The sequence below is a fragment of the Miniopterus natalensis genome, chromosome 3 (genome assembly GCF_054644295.1).
Source record: "Miniopterus natalensis isolate mMinNat1 chromosome 3, mMinNat1.hap1, whole genome shotgun sequence".
Taxonomy (NCBI): Eukaryota; Metazoa; Chordata; class Mammalia; order Chiroptera; family Miniopteridae; genus Miniopterus; species Miniopterus natalensis.
The window spans coordinates 38,398,409-38,414,043 of NC_142083.1; the positions used below are offsets into that span (position 1 = coordinate 38,398,409).

Below are 15,635 nucleotides of genomic sequence, written 5' to 3' on the forward strand. Positions count from 1 at the left end.
GCAGCGTTTTAACCCCACGTTCAGATTTAATGAACTTCCATTATTAACTATGCCATTTCCCCTGGACGTCGGACACCCTTCTGGAAACCTCCCTGGAGGAACATTTGCTTCACCTAAGGTTATTTGACCCTGAGAAAGAATCTGGACAGGGCTATGGGACCTGGTTTTTCAGAAGAAGCGAGTGAATCAGAAAATTCAAGTGTATACTCAGTGATGCAAGAGGTACATCGGTCTAGCTGTTGATTTTCCACTTGTTTCCCTCATGAAAGCAAGGCCAACCGTGATGAATTTCATAATCCCCAAACTGCTAACAGCCATTTCCCTTCTCCTTAGGCTCCTTAAACTCCTGACTCCAAGAAAAAGTTTCCTCTTATGAATGGAGTTTGAGACTATGTTCATATTAAATCTTATAATCTCTAAACTCACCTTCCCTAGCTTTCTTTCCTTCCCAAGAAGGGCAGGGCATTCCGAAGGGACTCGTGAGAAAGAATCCTCTAAGGGGTTCCTAAGGGTTTACCTTGGCCCGGCTCATGTGCTGCAGGCAGAGACTGGCAGCAGGCTGGGGAATCCACGTTGGCCTGGAGCCCTTGACTCAGCCCCTCATCGTGGCCTTGTCATGGTACGTTAGGCATTCAGACAAAGATGGTGTGGCCGTGACTCACACTGCAGGATTGTTCTGTGTGGAGACCCTTGTGCCTGCCCACCCTGTACCCATCCCCACTGGGCTGGTGAGAACGTGACCCTTTTGTCTTCTGCCCTTGCCGTTGGTCATGGCAGCCAGAGGCAGCCCACGGAGCTTACTTTCCAACTTGAATGCTGATCTGTGTGTCCTAAGGGATATATTTTTAAAGGAACAATTTCCCACGCAAAACTCTGGAATGTCTTTTGTCCTTGTTCATTTGCTGTTACGTGTGTCATTTACTCCCAATCTCTGACGTGTTTCTTTGTTTTCTGTGTGTTGCAGGCAGCATAGTCTACCTCGGGATGATGGTGGGGGCGTTCTTCTGGGGAGGACTGGCGGACAAAGTGGGAAGGAAACAGTCTCTTCTGATTTGCATGTCTGTCAACGGATGCTTTGCCTTCCTTTCCTCGTTTGTCCAAGGTTATGGCTTCTTTCTCTTCTGTCGCTTACTTTCCGGATTCGGGTAAGGTTTTTTCCTTCATATTTTATAGTAATGTGTTTATTCTTCATAATTGTACGTGTTCTCCACTCAAGAGGACCTCGTTACCAAGAAATTATCCCCTAACGCATCTCCTTCCCTAGCTTCTTGTCAGCCGTATGGGCCATGGCGCTGGTTCTTAGCAACACGATTATCAGCCTTTACATCCAGGAGAGAAGGCAACACATGTCTAGGTTCTCGTGGCTAATTTTTTTAGTGTTTTACTTCTAGAAAATGGGTATTGTTTTAAATGGATGGCTATTTCTATGGCAGAGCACATTTATAAATGTATTTTTTTTCTAAAAATTTAATTTACGCAAAAAATAGCTCTGGTCCTACATTAGAAACTAATTAAAGGTTCAAACCTTTCAGACATTCTCTTAAATCCAGGATAAGAGCGTCTCCAGTAAATGTTGCTTTATTGATCTATATTAACAGCATATTTAATGAGATAGGAAGCCTACTTCCTGAGATGTAATAGGTTTGTTTTTTAACTCCCTGACTTCTGTTGAAGTAACAGAAGTTGTGCTGTTAGCCAAGTGCAATGGCATAGCATAGCCAATGGTGTAGGCATTTTCCTTAAAGGACTTAAAGCACTTATTACTACTGAGTCAATCCACAGCTTAGGAAAACCCAAAAGCTCAATTAGGAGAGTCCAAGAAACTCTGCTTTGATAAAGAAAAAATCTCTCATTTTTTCTTGAGAACTTTATTTCTATTAGAGACATTCTTTCTGGGGTGTCTAGCATAAGATGAATCTATAGGATTCATTTAAAATAAAAATAAATAAATGTCCTGCCAGGCGTGGCTCAGCGGTTGAGTATCGACCTAGGATCCAGGCAATCGGGGTTCAATTCCCGGTTAGGGCACATGCCCGGTTGCGGGCTTGATCAGTGACTCTCTCATCATTGATGTTTCTATCTCTCTCTCCCTCTCTTTTCCTCTCTCTGAAATCAATAAAGATATATTTTTAAATAAATAAATAAATAAACGAAGAAAGGGAAGGAGACTGTGCTGGGTTATGAATTTGAGAAGCGTATCAGTTGTGGTTGTTGATGATAGAGGTGCCCACACATAGTTTTGCCAAAAGAGAAGCTCAGAGAACTGCATGTTTTTTGAATTACATAAAGTAGTACTTAAAGTCAGTGCTAAGATTAGTAGGAATATAAAGCATCAGAAAGAAAGACTGCATAAGTGGGTTACTTCAAGAGGACAAAGATTTCCCCATGCGGACTAATGGGTCACTTTTATAGCTCATTCAGAATAATTTAAAATTTTTATATTATTTTCTGACACCAGATTTGTGTACATGTTTTTCTGATGTTCTTTTTTCATCTTCTTATAATCCGTCATATGCTACATTCTGCACACGATGGGTACTTTGCAAATGTGAGACTAAATTGTGCAAGTTCCAGGATATTTCATCTGAGTTAATACATTTCAGTAAACCATTCCAGTAAACCTAGAGGGTCGGGAAGTTTGGGGAAGTATAAAAATAGTTTTTCCTTGGGAAAAAAATTTTCAGAATTAATCATTTGCTTTGTGATGGTGGAGGAAGGGGGCTTTTCCTCAGTAGAGGGGATCTTTGATGCTCAAACCTCTGTGTGAGATTGGCTTCATACACTGCTGATGTGAGGAGGTAATTTGGCTCATGGATTACGGGGCTGCAGGCTAACTAATTCTGAGTGGATTGAGATACCTGAGAAAGAACAGGTATTATTTGGGGCTATTTGTTAAAGGACCTTCTCAGGGTCCATAGAACAAGACATTCTTACCACCAGGAAAGGCCAAGGTTTTCTTTTGCTTTCTGTTACCTACGTAAGTCAGGAGAAGGCTACTAGCCTAAGTTCTGAACTTTCCAGTCCTTTTCATTTGCAATCGTATCCAGGAAATTTCAACCATATCCACAGACTCAAAAGTACCTGACTGTGGCCAAATTAATGTGGCAATATTAATTGCCACTCTGGATTGTGACGTGGTCAACCCAGTTAACTGCAGAGAAAAGGGCCATTATGGTGGCTGCAAAATACTCAAAACGAATGGACTGTCCAGAAGCCAATTCAAGGGCAGTGCAAAAGCAGAGACTGCTTGGGTATGTTCATGACATCATCCTCTTCCCTGTTGCAGACAAATCATCCTTCAGCTCGCAGGGCTGCTGACCTCTCAATAGCACAAGTTACCTGGCAGAGCACAGACTATGTATTGCTAACTCAGCTAGGCTGTCTGGACTGTGATGCCAGAGGCAAGTGCGCTGTGCCTTTGCGCAGTTGGCACAGGACTGGAAGTCCAGCGGCCTAAGTCCATCCACCCCGCCCTTCACTGTGGGGCCTCAGGTTCTGCAGTCTGAGTCATCCTTTGAAAGGGAGTGTGAGGATCAGGTGAGACGGAGTATTGACAGTAAGTGGTAGCGGAGGACATGGGGGTAATGTCTAGGGTCGCGCCCCATGGTCTGGCCCTTCCCGTCCTCTTTGTTCTTCGTCCGTGCCTTCAGCCAAGCTGCCTGTACTCATTGCCTCAGAGCGACAGCCCAGGGAGAGGGGAAAAGAGGCCTCTTTCTGGCTTTGAAACTTCAAGTCGTGCCCATGAGGGAGGCAGAAAGAAGGAATCATAGGCAGAGGACTTGGGAGAAGCCAGGGCAATAACATGGAGCCTCCCTGCTCCCCAGAAGAGACGGAGATTCCCTCGGCTGGGGGCAGGGCTGAGAGGAGCCCCGTGACTTACTCGCCTGGGGCCCAGGTGGCAAAGCACCCAGAGTCTTGTGAGATCGGCAGCCGAGGGGACCTGAGAGATAAGGTTAAAGAAAATGAAGAAAGTTATTCTTCTTCCTTGGCTGAGTTTATGGGCCGTGTTACCTACATGTGACATGTGATGGACCACCTCAGTGACAGAGGATTTTTTCATAAGTTTTTAAAGTATAGTTGGTATACAATATTATTTTGGTTATACGGGGTTGGGCAAAAGTAGGTTTATAGTCGTTTGTATGGAAAATAATACAATAATTAATAAAAAACAATACAAGAATAAACTGTGTTTCTTGTACTCACATCTGTAAACCTCCTTTTGTGTTTCGTGTACTCACAATTGTAAACCTTCTTTTGCCCCACCCTGTATTAGTTTCAGGTGTACGATATAGTGGTTCAACATTTCTATACCTTACAGTGTGATCATCCCACTAATTCTAGTAATCATCTGTCATAATATTATTGACTGTATTTCTCTTCCCCTTTTCACCCATTCCCCTCAACTTCTCCCTCTGGTAACCATCCCTTTGGTCTCTATTTCTATGAGTCTGTTTTTGTTTTGTTTGTTCATTTGATTCTTTTGTACTTTTTTTTAGATTCCACATAAGTGAAACCATATAGTAGTCTTTCTCTGCCTTAATATAATACCCCCTAGATCTATCCATGTCGTCACAAATGACACAATTTCATTCTTTTTTACTGCTGCATAATATTCCGTTATATATATCTCGCATCTTCTTTATCCTTTCATCTGTTGGCCATCAACTAGGTTTCTCTCAGCAACCCTAGAGTTCATCAGGACACCCTGTCTCTGAATTGCTGGGTGGTCTCAGCCAAGTCTCTATTTTCTCCAATTCCACTCCAGTTCACCTCACAAAAACACTTTGGCACCTGCTCTACCCCTGAAACCTCGCTGGACCTTTCACGGGTATAGAGGAGCCCTGGCCCCAACATGCTTTCAGTCCGGTCATAGAGGAAGACACACTAACAGCTCTCTCGCTTCCACCTACTGAGAACAGTTGGTATAGAACAGAGATGACAGGGGCATGGGAAGAAGGGAAAAATAATGATAAGACTGAATGAGACCAACTTCCACACGCAGGCTGTTCTTATTTTTAAAAGCATTGCACTATTTAGACCTTTTGATTCCCATCGCTTATGAACTCGGTACATAAGCAACTGAAGTGTTGCTGTATCGCCTTTTCATTTAAACATACTTCATTAAAAGTTAAGCCAAACACTTAGGACTTTCACCCCGGAAACCTTGAATATGAGATCTTGGTATACTTACTTAGTTAAGCAGCTCCCTCCATTCACACCTGAGCTGGTTTGTAAATTGAGGAAAAGTAGGTGGGCAAGGAAATGAGGTCTAGAATGTTGGGAAGTTTTCTGTGGGTCTTTGGTGCTCAGATCCTCCAACGCTCTACGCATTTCCCGGGAGCATAGCTCTTGCTATCCTTTTAGCTTTAAAGGTTCTTCTCCTAGACCCTCAGTGCTTATGACCTCAGCGAGGCCGTCCTGAGACCAACCTCCCAGTGTTTTTCACCACAGAAAGTCACTAGGAGTTCTCTTTTGTCGTCTTCTTCTTTTTTTTTTTTTTAATGTATCTTTATTGATTTCAGAGAGAGGAAGAGAGAGGGAGAGAGAGATAGAAACATCAATGATTGATAGAAACATCAATGCTGGGGATTGAGCTTGCAACCCAGGCATGTGCCCTGACTGGGAATTGAACCGTGATCTACTGGATCCTAGGTTGATGCTCAACCCCTGAGCCATGCCCAGCTGGGCTCTTTTGTCTTCTTGATAGCACTTACCGATGCCTTAAAATACTTGCTTTTATGTGTTTAGTGTCCCCCTCCACCAGCCTGGGAGTTCCAAGAGGGTAGGCACTGACAAGACAAGTATGTCTCCTTTTTACAGCTTAATTTCCCAAGGTGTGTGTGGTTGCTGTAAAGGTCGGAGTCAAAGCAGCAGCTGGAAGAGCCTGACCACACAGACCTATGTGGATGGTGCTCCTAGAAGTGAAATAGATACGAAGTTGACTATTTCTTGATCTGTATAAGCAGAAGAGTTCTAGGTCAAGTGAACAAAAGTTTAACTTGAATCATAAAAACAGAGAGTCATGGCCCCTCAATCAGTTCCCAGACTTGAGCGAGGTTACAGATGAAGAACCCCTTGGGTGAAAGGGAGACTGGGTGCCCTTGAGGAAGGATCCCGGTACACTCCTGAAACTTTATACTGTTGTTCTTTCTCTGAGCCTTCTCCAAGCGACCTACAGTCTTTTACCAGGGTAACTGTGCATGAGGGGAAAGAAAATAATCAGACTTTTCAGGACTTACTTACCAGGCACTGGCTCTGAACTGACACTAACTCCTTCCAGGAGACCTAACATGTCACTGTGGTCCACCAGTCAGGGTAAGGACTTATGGAGGCCGGATGATTGACGGAGTTTTAGCTCAGGTTCATCTCAAAGTGGGTTCAGTGGGTTCCTGAATCCATCCTGTGGTTATCTCCCAGGTTCCATTCTATCACAACTGACAGAATCTTCACATTGGTACAGCACCTGTCCACTGGTTCCACACACTGAGAATCTCAGGGAGGAAGAGAATTTCTGGGTCCCAGTCTAAACCATCCAGTAATGGAACCATTAATCACACAGCTAGGACTTGAGTTGCAATTCAGTCCTTTGGAACTAGTAACTCTGTGGACAAGTAAACTGTGCATCCTAAATCCAAGGTTAAGATGCCTTTGTGTTGACTTTATTGAAAATGCCATAGATTGCTTTATCTTATTTCACTGTTGAAGCATCACTAGCAGCACTAGGTTATGTTTTGTTTCTGCATATAAAGCAGGCTGGAAGGAGCCGTTGTTTTAGCCTGAGGACTATCTGGGCTTACCGTTTCATCTAAATGTGCTTCCTGCTTAGGTTACCACACCAAGTCATGAGTATATTTTCTCAGTAACATAAATATGTCCAGCTGCCATGTTCTGTGTGATGTTCAATATTTATTCAGTGCCAAGAGTAATTTTTCTGTTTTGTGGGAAAGAGGAATAGGGCATCACCAATTACTCAGCTGTCTCTCACTTTCCTAAGTGAACCTCACTCCAGGGAAGAGACGTTTCCCTCTCCTCTTTTGTTACAGAAAATTAGGAAGAGGGGAAATGGAATTGACACCATTGATTCATTTTCATTTGCCCAGGATTAAATTATTTGCTTCCAGTCACTGTCAATTATGGGAATGATGATGCTTCGGATACTGGGCAATGTCAGAGCTGGGAGCTGCTCACGGGGGCCTGGCACCGCTAAGAATGAAGGTCGGGAGAAAAATATGACAGCAACAGAGAGTAAGATGAAATTTCAGTATGTCTGTCTGTCATAAGTGAGTGGACAGTCACTTCTCCCTCTGAGTACAGAGCCTCACAAATGCACACTTCATAGCTCTTTGCACTGTCCATCCACTAGCTAGCGATATTAAGTTATAGTAACCAGAATGCCTTTGTTTTGTAGAAATGAACTCCATTAACTGAAATTCTTCAAAGTTTTCTATATGTAGCATCTTATTTATTTCCACAATATTTTTAACTAATTAGTAATGCAAAAATATTATGCCTTTTTTAAATTAGAAAATTGAGGCACAGATAGATTGACTTCCATACATTCAGTAGACCCCCACCCAGCTCCTCTGCATTTTAGTCTAATTCTAAACTGTTAGGTTTCCCTTCAAAGTAGTCTTTCTCTTAAGATATGTTGACTTCCTTATCATACTGAAAAAATACAGACCCATTTTAAAATTTTCAAAACTTTTAAAGTGTGTTTTATCAAACACCTACATAGTGCTTACCCTGTGAGAGATGCCGTGATAAGCATTTTATAAATATTGCCTCATTTAAACCTTGGCAGTAACCCTAGGAGGAAGACACTATTTATTCTATTCACTTTATAGATTAGAATATTGAGGCACAGAGAGGTTAAGTAGCTGTCCAAGGTCACACAATAAATCGTGTAGTCATACCCAGGCCATCTTGCTCCAGACCCCATGCTCATAACTCCCAGGCTGTACTGTGTCAGATTCAATGAAAAATGTCTGATTTCATAGGACATAATGTTCGATACATGATAGGCACAAAATAAAAGTTTTTGAACAGACTAGTTCAGGAAGATTTCTGATTTAGAGAATCAAAATGGAAAGACCTCTCCTGATATGAAAGATGAGAGAAACCACTAAACTAGCTTTAATAAAAAATAATCATAAACCCCATTGTAAACAGTGGGTCAGTGTTTTCTTAGGCCTTTGTTGTCCAACAGGCCACATGTAGCAGCCAAACACTTAAAATGTGTTCAAATTAAGATAAGCTGTAAGTGCAAAATATAGAGCACTAATTTCAAAACTTAGCACATATAAGAGAATGCAAAATATTTCATTAATTAATAATTTTTATGTTGATCACATGTCAAGATGATAATATTTGGATATATTGGATCAAATGAATGTATGTTAAAATTAACTTCCCTGATTTTTTTGCTGCGTTTTAATATCTTTTCTAGAAAATTAAAAAATATATGTGGTTCACATGGTATTTCTATTGGAAAGCACTGTCATAGACAATGACTTTTATGGGAATTTCCAACATAAGATTGATCTTTGGACACACTTTATTTCCCAGTATACCCTTTAGCAAAGGAGCCGTTGGTCTCAAGAGAGCAGTAACAGAGCAAAAGTTCTTCTAGATTGAGTGTGTAACTGTGAAAAATTAGCCACATGCACTCGTTAGAATAGACTGTGAGCTCCTTGAAGGCAGGAACTTGTTATCTGCAAACCTGTACCACCAGCACCCGGTGATGTGCCTGGCCCAGCGTTTGGCTGAGTCAGGGGGTGGATGGGGAGATGATAGATGGATGGGTGAGTGGTGGGTATGTGGGAGGGCGAGTAGAAGAATGGATGAGTAGATATGCACCGTCTGGAAAAGTCTGCATACTTTTATCATCATTTCTTACAGTTCATCGTAATGATCATCTGTATTCATGACACCATTTAGGTGTTGTGGGAATGAATGCATTCTTCCAGCTCTCTCAATAGCTAGATTTTTTTTTTTTTCCGGGCAGTGTTAGAATCCTGATTTATAGCTATACCTTTTCCCCTAGTAGCATCAGGTCTGCTGCTGTGGATGCTAGACTTCTGTAAGTTTGGGGGCTCAGGGCACCAATCTCATGGCAAACAAGGACTAAGGGCTGGATTGAAGCTATGTTTTCTTAGAAACACAATTTTTGCCCAAATTATTTGTTTACATCTCAATATTTTTAAAGTAGTTGTTTTCTACCAATTATTCTATTCATAGTTTATATAATATTAAAAATAGCAACTGCCCATATCAAAGAATATTATTCTGTAAACTGTGGCTTTGGAGATTGGAGGAGGGACTAAAGCTCTCCAAACCACCCAGCAGTTTAGCCCTGCCACTGGGCCTAGCAGATTCCCATTCTTGACTTGATGAGTGGTTCGATTACTAGTAAGTGTTCTCCTATTTCTATCTTGATTACTGGCAATAACCATGTGTCTTCTGATCAATATGGCAGTCTCATTTTCTGTGCAAACCTAGCTCATTCAGAGGCCGTTAGATCTGTGTTCTTTCATCTAAACCTCTGAACAACCTCCTCTGTGATAGTCTGATTACTTTCATGAAGAAGAAGTTGCCGAAAACCCCATCTTTGGGGCTGCTGCTTTGAACTCTTTATTTCTGTGTCCAATTTAAAACATAATTAATTGGTTCTGAATTACTGTGCAACTTGCTTGTGTCTTCCTTCCTTTTCTGATGATTCTGAGTAAGGATTAAAAGGATATTTTTCATGCAAATTATTTGTAAGCGTGATTCCTGGCACAGGCTACACCACTTGCTATTCTTATAAACCCATAATATGTCTTAGTAAAAGCTGCTGGAGTCAGCTCTTGGTGGACTTTGACCTCTGTGTATCATCTGTATGAACATGTGACTTTACAGCAGTTCTTCAACTTCCTCCTTCATTCTGGTCCCCCATAGCACCCCATTTCCCAGTGGAAGCGGGGAGCGGAAGAGCGAGGCAGAGGACTCTTGACAGTCACACGGTGAAACGAGTTAGGATGAAACTATTCTTTGTTACGTGCTCACTAGAGAGTAAAGCACAGCCGAATTACTCAGTAGACTCCCTCCTCAGGACAGGAAGTCATAAGGCTTCCCGTAATTTCTCCCCTAAAATGTCATACTTCAGGCCATGTTAAGTACAATTACTCTTTTTATCTGCAACCTCGGGAACCCCTCTCCATCTCAGTAGCCAGCATAAGTCAGTATGACGAGAGGCAGGGACAAACGCAGGCCACCCCTGAGCTGCCCCGACCTGGAGTCGGTGGGTCTTACGGCAGTCAGGCTTCCCCATTTCTCCTCGGGGTTCGTGGTTCGTGCAGACAGTGATGCTGGGCATTCCCCTTCATCTTGCTACTAAATTGACTGAACCTATGTGGCTCACCCTCCCAACAGAGGAGAGATTCTGTCTGTAAAGCTGCTATACCCTTTGCCTTACGCAATATCCCGCTCATGAATTTGTCTTACGTTACGGAGGAAAAGAAGTGTTGAAGTGTTTCATGGTACTCACCAGATGCTTAGTGTTGAGTCAAATACAGACCTTTCCAGGGACTGTGTGTGTCTGTGCACATGCTCATGTGTAGAATGGGCTAGGAGAGGGCTCCCAGCTCATTCTAGGAATATATTTTAATACAGTTTTGTTTAGTTAGTTTCTTTATATTCCTATAATTAAAGTTGTACAAACCTAAAATTAATATTGTTAGGGAATAATTCCTGCTCTGAAATTCCAGATATCAATGTTCTATTTCATTTGGGTCAATCCAGTTATTTTGAATCCACCCATATAGAGTGTGGATTTTCATTATTTGCTCTGTGCCTCCTATTACTAAGGATGATTAAGACTTGACCCTTTTGACAGCTAATAAAATAGACTTAATATCCAGTCCTGAGAAGAATTCCTTATTAAGCACCCGGACCTGATTGCTTCATCTTTGTAAACATAAATGATGTAAACAACATATAAGCATTCTGATGGATATGGAAATACTAGTAACAGTTAACACCACAGCACACTGTGTTGTTTTTTCTCCCTTAAAGGACATCACAGTAAGATGAGGAGCAGTGTTTTCCCCAAAGCAGATGGTCAGCCCACAGTCAGAAATGTGAATGCTTGGGGGCTGTATAGGCCTCTGAATGTGAAGAACTTTGCGAAGGATTTAAATAGACTCCCTCTCTCATTCTTTAGGTTCATTTATCCTTGCTGCCTGTTGTATAAACATTGAGAGACATCCATGCAAAAATAATCACCTTAAAAAAGAGGCATTGAATCAAAGCCAGCTGGATTGCTTATATGCCCTTAAAAGTTGGTATCCTCTTTTATGCAGTGTGATTTGTTTAAAACTAAACAGGCGAGTCTACAGTCTTCCTCTTGCCTTTTTAGTCACCCTTGGGTACATTTTTCTTGGTTCAGCGCCGCCTGGCATATCTTGACATGCAGTTGTGCCTTCACAAAATGTGAGTTATTGCTCTTACATATGAAATGTTCAGAATCCTGACAAAACATTAATTAGGATGTGAAAAGTCAATAAAAACTAGGACTCTTTTTATGCATTGAGAAGTGAGACCACAGATTAGGGACCTGGGATTTTATGAGGCAGAGAAACGGATGCGTCACATCAAGTGAAAAAAGGGAGTAACGTTCAATGATTTATGACACAGACATTTTATTTCCCATTAAAATTGTGTGTTGTCATGAAACCATTTAAAATCTATTCAAAACTTTGTTGAATTTTTCAATTCAGCTAGCTGCCCATGGTTTGAGGTCCTTAGGAGCCAACAGAGTATTGTGTGTGCCTGACGAGGTATGGCCCAGAGCCAGCTCTGACAGTGCCACACACATTTGTTTCTTGTTAGGGGGTCTGGTTGATGGACTGGGACCTGGCTGGCTACCCCTGGTGTGAGGGCGCTAAATTGAGCTGCATCTGAAGTCGTGCGGAGTCATACTTCTAGAAATTTTAGGTACAACTGCTACATTCATAGCCCAAGGGAACAGATATAGATGCTTAAAGTTAGTGATTTTTAAACTCTTTGAACAGCAGCTCTCATTAAGAAACACATTGGGACTCATTATACATTATACATTTCCCCCCAAATATGTATACACATGCTTTGAGTAATTATAAAGGCGGTGTTTATTAAAATACATTTTATTTTCAAAATTGAGCTATCAGCTGTTAAAGCATGTATACATTTTTGGAGGACACCCTGTGTATGTACACACCTATACATATGTACATGACACATTATACATAGGTTTCTAATGAAGGCAAAAGTTTCGTGAAATGATATTTATCATTATCACTTGAGTGGCACTCATATCTTATTTAATTTTTAAAATACTGCTTAACAGCTACTAAGTTAATTTTGTAGCTCACAGATCGAAAAATATTGGCCCAAGTAGCCTGCCTATACCCAGGACGCCCACATCACTGTAAGCAGGGCGCACTCGTGAAACGGTGTCGTATTTTGACCTACCAGTTGAGGCAGTGACATTACAAATCCTGTGGTTCATTTAGTAGATCCAGTTTCCTTCAGATACGGCCTTTCTCCAGATTCCATTTGCTAAGGTCACCACCAGAGCTTCTTTATCATATCAAAGGCTCTAAAGAAATCAGTTACTGTTAAATGGATAAACACATATTTTACTCCTTGCCGTCAAATTTACATTAAATTGATTTGATGTCAATATCAATTTACCTTACAAAAATCTGAACATAAAGGAATCAGCATATTTTTTAACTAAATCACTAGGTGTTATCTCTACATCTTGCTTACATTGGTCACGTCTTTAAATAATATTTAAGAATGCCTATATTGTTTGGAATGATAGATCTTAGTGTTTTCTCATATTACCTTACTTTCTGAGGCAGTGGTTATTAAAATTTGGGGGTCAAGACCTATTTGAATGATAAGAGCTATGGCTCATCTCCCTGGAATGAACAAAATTTTTATTCAGCGGACCCGCATTACAGAAGCCTTAACCTGAGTAGAATAGAAGTCACCAATCATATCTTCTCTCCAGAACTCAGTCAGCATCTCTTAGAATTACCCTGACTGGAAAGAAACATTGTACCTCATCCTGTTGGTATCTACACCAGTAGCTTCTTAGTTGATCCTACCAGGGCCCCTTGCACATGTGCTCACTCAGCAATGAATCTACTGGGTTGGGACGAAAATCATGCTAGGAAACAACCCTGTTTGTCCACACATCAGCCTGATTGGGAGCAGCTGCTGTAGGGGAGCAGTAAGAATAGCTGGAGACAGCCTCCCAGAAGTGTTTGAAGCTGTTTCCAAAGTCATCAAGTCATGGGTGGGACATATCATACTAGTATCTCTTTTTAAAATGCATTTATTAAAATATTCACTAGATTGTACCAAATATTGTAATTTTTGACAAAAATGTAGAACATTCAACGCTGAGCTGAAAGCCCATGTGACTCTTTTGGTAACCTAGCTTAATTGCAGGTTCAAGGTTTTAGAAGGATGGGAAGCCTATATTACACATAGAGATCATAATATTAGAGTTATAAAATAATGGGAAGTGTCCATTATTCTATATGCTGGACAGAGAGGGCCTGTGCTGTTAGAGCTTGCTTTGCTTCCGCCCTTTGCATTTCACTGACTGTACAGGCCCTGATTTCACGTGTTCTCTGTGCTTCTTGGCAGGATTGGAGGATCCATCCCCATCGTGTTCTCCTACTTTGCGGAAGTGCTGGCCCGAGAGAAGCGAGGCGAGCATCTGAGCTGGCTCTGCATGTTCTGGATGATCGGCGGCATCTACGCCTCCGCCATGGCCTGGGCCATCATCCCACACTACGGTAAGAGGCTGGCCTCCCACCAGCCAGGCGGTCACCTTGTTTTCAACCCGCCTCCGTTCCTACCTTTTTTCTCTTCTACATGCTGGTTTGAGAAGAGCACTCTCATCACCATGTTTCTCCCTGTTGCGATGTCTAGGCTTTTCCCCCCATGCAGAGGTCTGTATAAGGTAAGACCTTGCCAGGGGGTGTGTATGGAAATACTGTCTCATTTTGCTGTCTTTAGAGCCATTGCTTTCATTTGTTTCCTATGTGCTATCAGCTCTGGGGTCCCTGCCCAGGTGGACCCACGAGGATACACAGAGTATAATCAGCATATAAGGCAACAGGACCCCCTTACAATTGTCTGGTGACTGTAATATACACCAGGCGCACACAAATGCCTCTATTGATCCCCTCTGGGACCAGTCCAAAGCTCAGACTGTGTCAGCCCTGCCTCTTCCAGCAGCTCAGAGCTGGGATGGCAGCAGGAAGGGTCCTGTCTTGTGGACCGTTCGATTTGCAGAACATAAGAGGTGACTTTCCTGTCCTTGCTCCACAGACCCCTCAGTTCTTCTAAGTCCTTCCTGCTCCTGCCACCCAGAATACTTGAAGGTTTCATGTTTCTGAGGAGAACTGTCCCACTCAGAAGCCACAAGCTCCCAGTTGCTTCACCCACAAACAGAGCAATTCAGGGAGAAGTAAACAGAATCCAGGAATCGAATTTAATGTATAAGGAAAGGAGAGGGGAGGCGTTCTGGTTATATTTGTGTGTGTGTGCGCGCGCGCGCACATGAGTGCACACACGCACAAACAGGCTCGAGTTTGCAAAATATGAATACTATATAAATTAAAACCATGTGTGACGAAAAAACTCTTTGTCTAAAATCTAATCAATCTGAAATTAGATTTCAGAAATAATTCTTGGCTCATTTTCTGTTTTTTCACCTTTTAAAATTTTATTTATTATTTTTAGAACAGAGGAACTTTTCATTATAAAGCATAGTTCTGTTAGGGAACAACCTTAAGTGAATTCAGCTCCTTGCTAAAATCAAGACAAGACAGAAGTCAGTATTCGGATGCAGCATCTTTTATTTTACCATTCCGAGTTCTAAAATTCATGTTGTACCACCTTTTCTTTTAATAAACCTAAAATGTTACGTGCAAAACAAAATTGTGTTTAACAACAACAAGAACAATACATAAGGAATTGGTTACTTGGCCCAAAGAGAACTTTTCTTTGCCAAACATTTGAGTGTGGGGCACCAAGCTCAAGGGCCTGGCTTACCTTTTTTAGACTGTTCACTCTGGGCCAGAGATGCCCTCATACTGGCAGTTACCCATATTCATCACAAAGCTCGTCTTCTGCCACCTCCTGAGGAATTTAAGGAGCTTCTCCTCCTTCATCTGGGACCTGAGGACCTCAGCCACCCTCAGAGCCTCCCTCTGCAGGGCTGCATCTGACTCCCGCCCCACTCCACTGGTGTCTCAAATGGAAAAGCCACTGCGCTATCATGTAAGTAATTGCTTCTTAGCAACTATGTGTAAGGAGCCAGAAAGGAGATGTAGAGCCTGAGCAGAGTGCAGCTGTACCCAGCATTGTTCCCAGAGCCACTGCTAGTCCATATGCAGCCTTTGTGCAAATTAAAATAAGGTACGTCGCTCAGGCGGACACGATTGTAGCCCACTGGCCATCTCTGCCAGGTACTCACACAGGGCACCTCCTGGCATGGATTCCTTCTGAGGCCAGCCTGTCCTGTGTCTCAGCCTCTGACAACAGCACAGCTCCTTGACTCCGGCCACACTATTCTCTGGAGCAGCTGGGCT

General features: G+C 42.2%; 1 protein-coding gene across 1 annotated transcript in view; it reads left to right on the forward strand.

The window, feature by feature from the left end:
* The window catches only part of SV2C (synaptic vesicle glycoprotein 2C), a 108,107-nt gene that overhangs the window by 25,762 nt on the left and 66,710 nt on the right, over positions 1-15,635 (forward strand). Inside the window, exons 2-3 of the mRNA XM_016205235.2 lie at positions 965-1,145; positions 13,681-13,832. Coding sequence (XP_016060721.1) covers positions 965-1,145; positions 13,681-13,832 — 333 coding nt within the window. The remainder of the gene's footprint in view (positions 1-964; positions 1,146-13,680; positions 13,833-15,635) is intronic.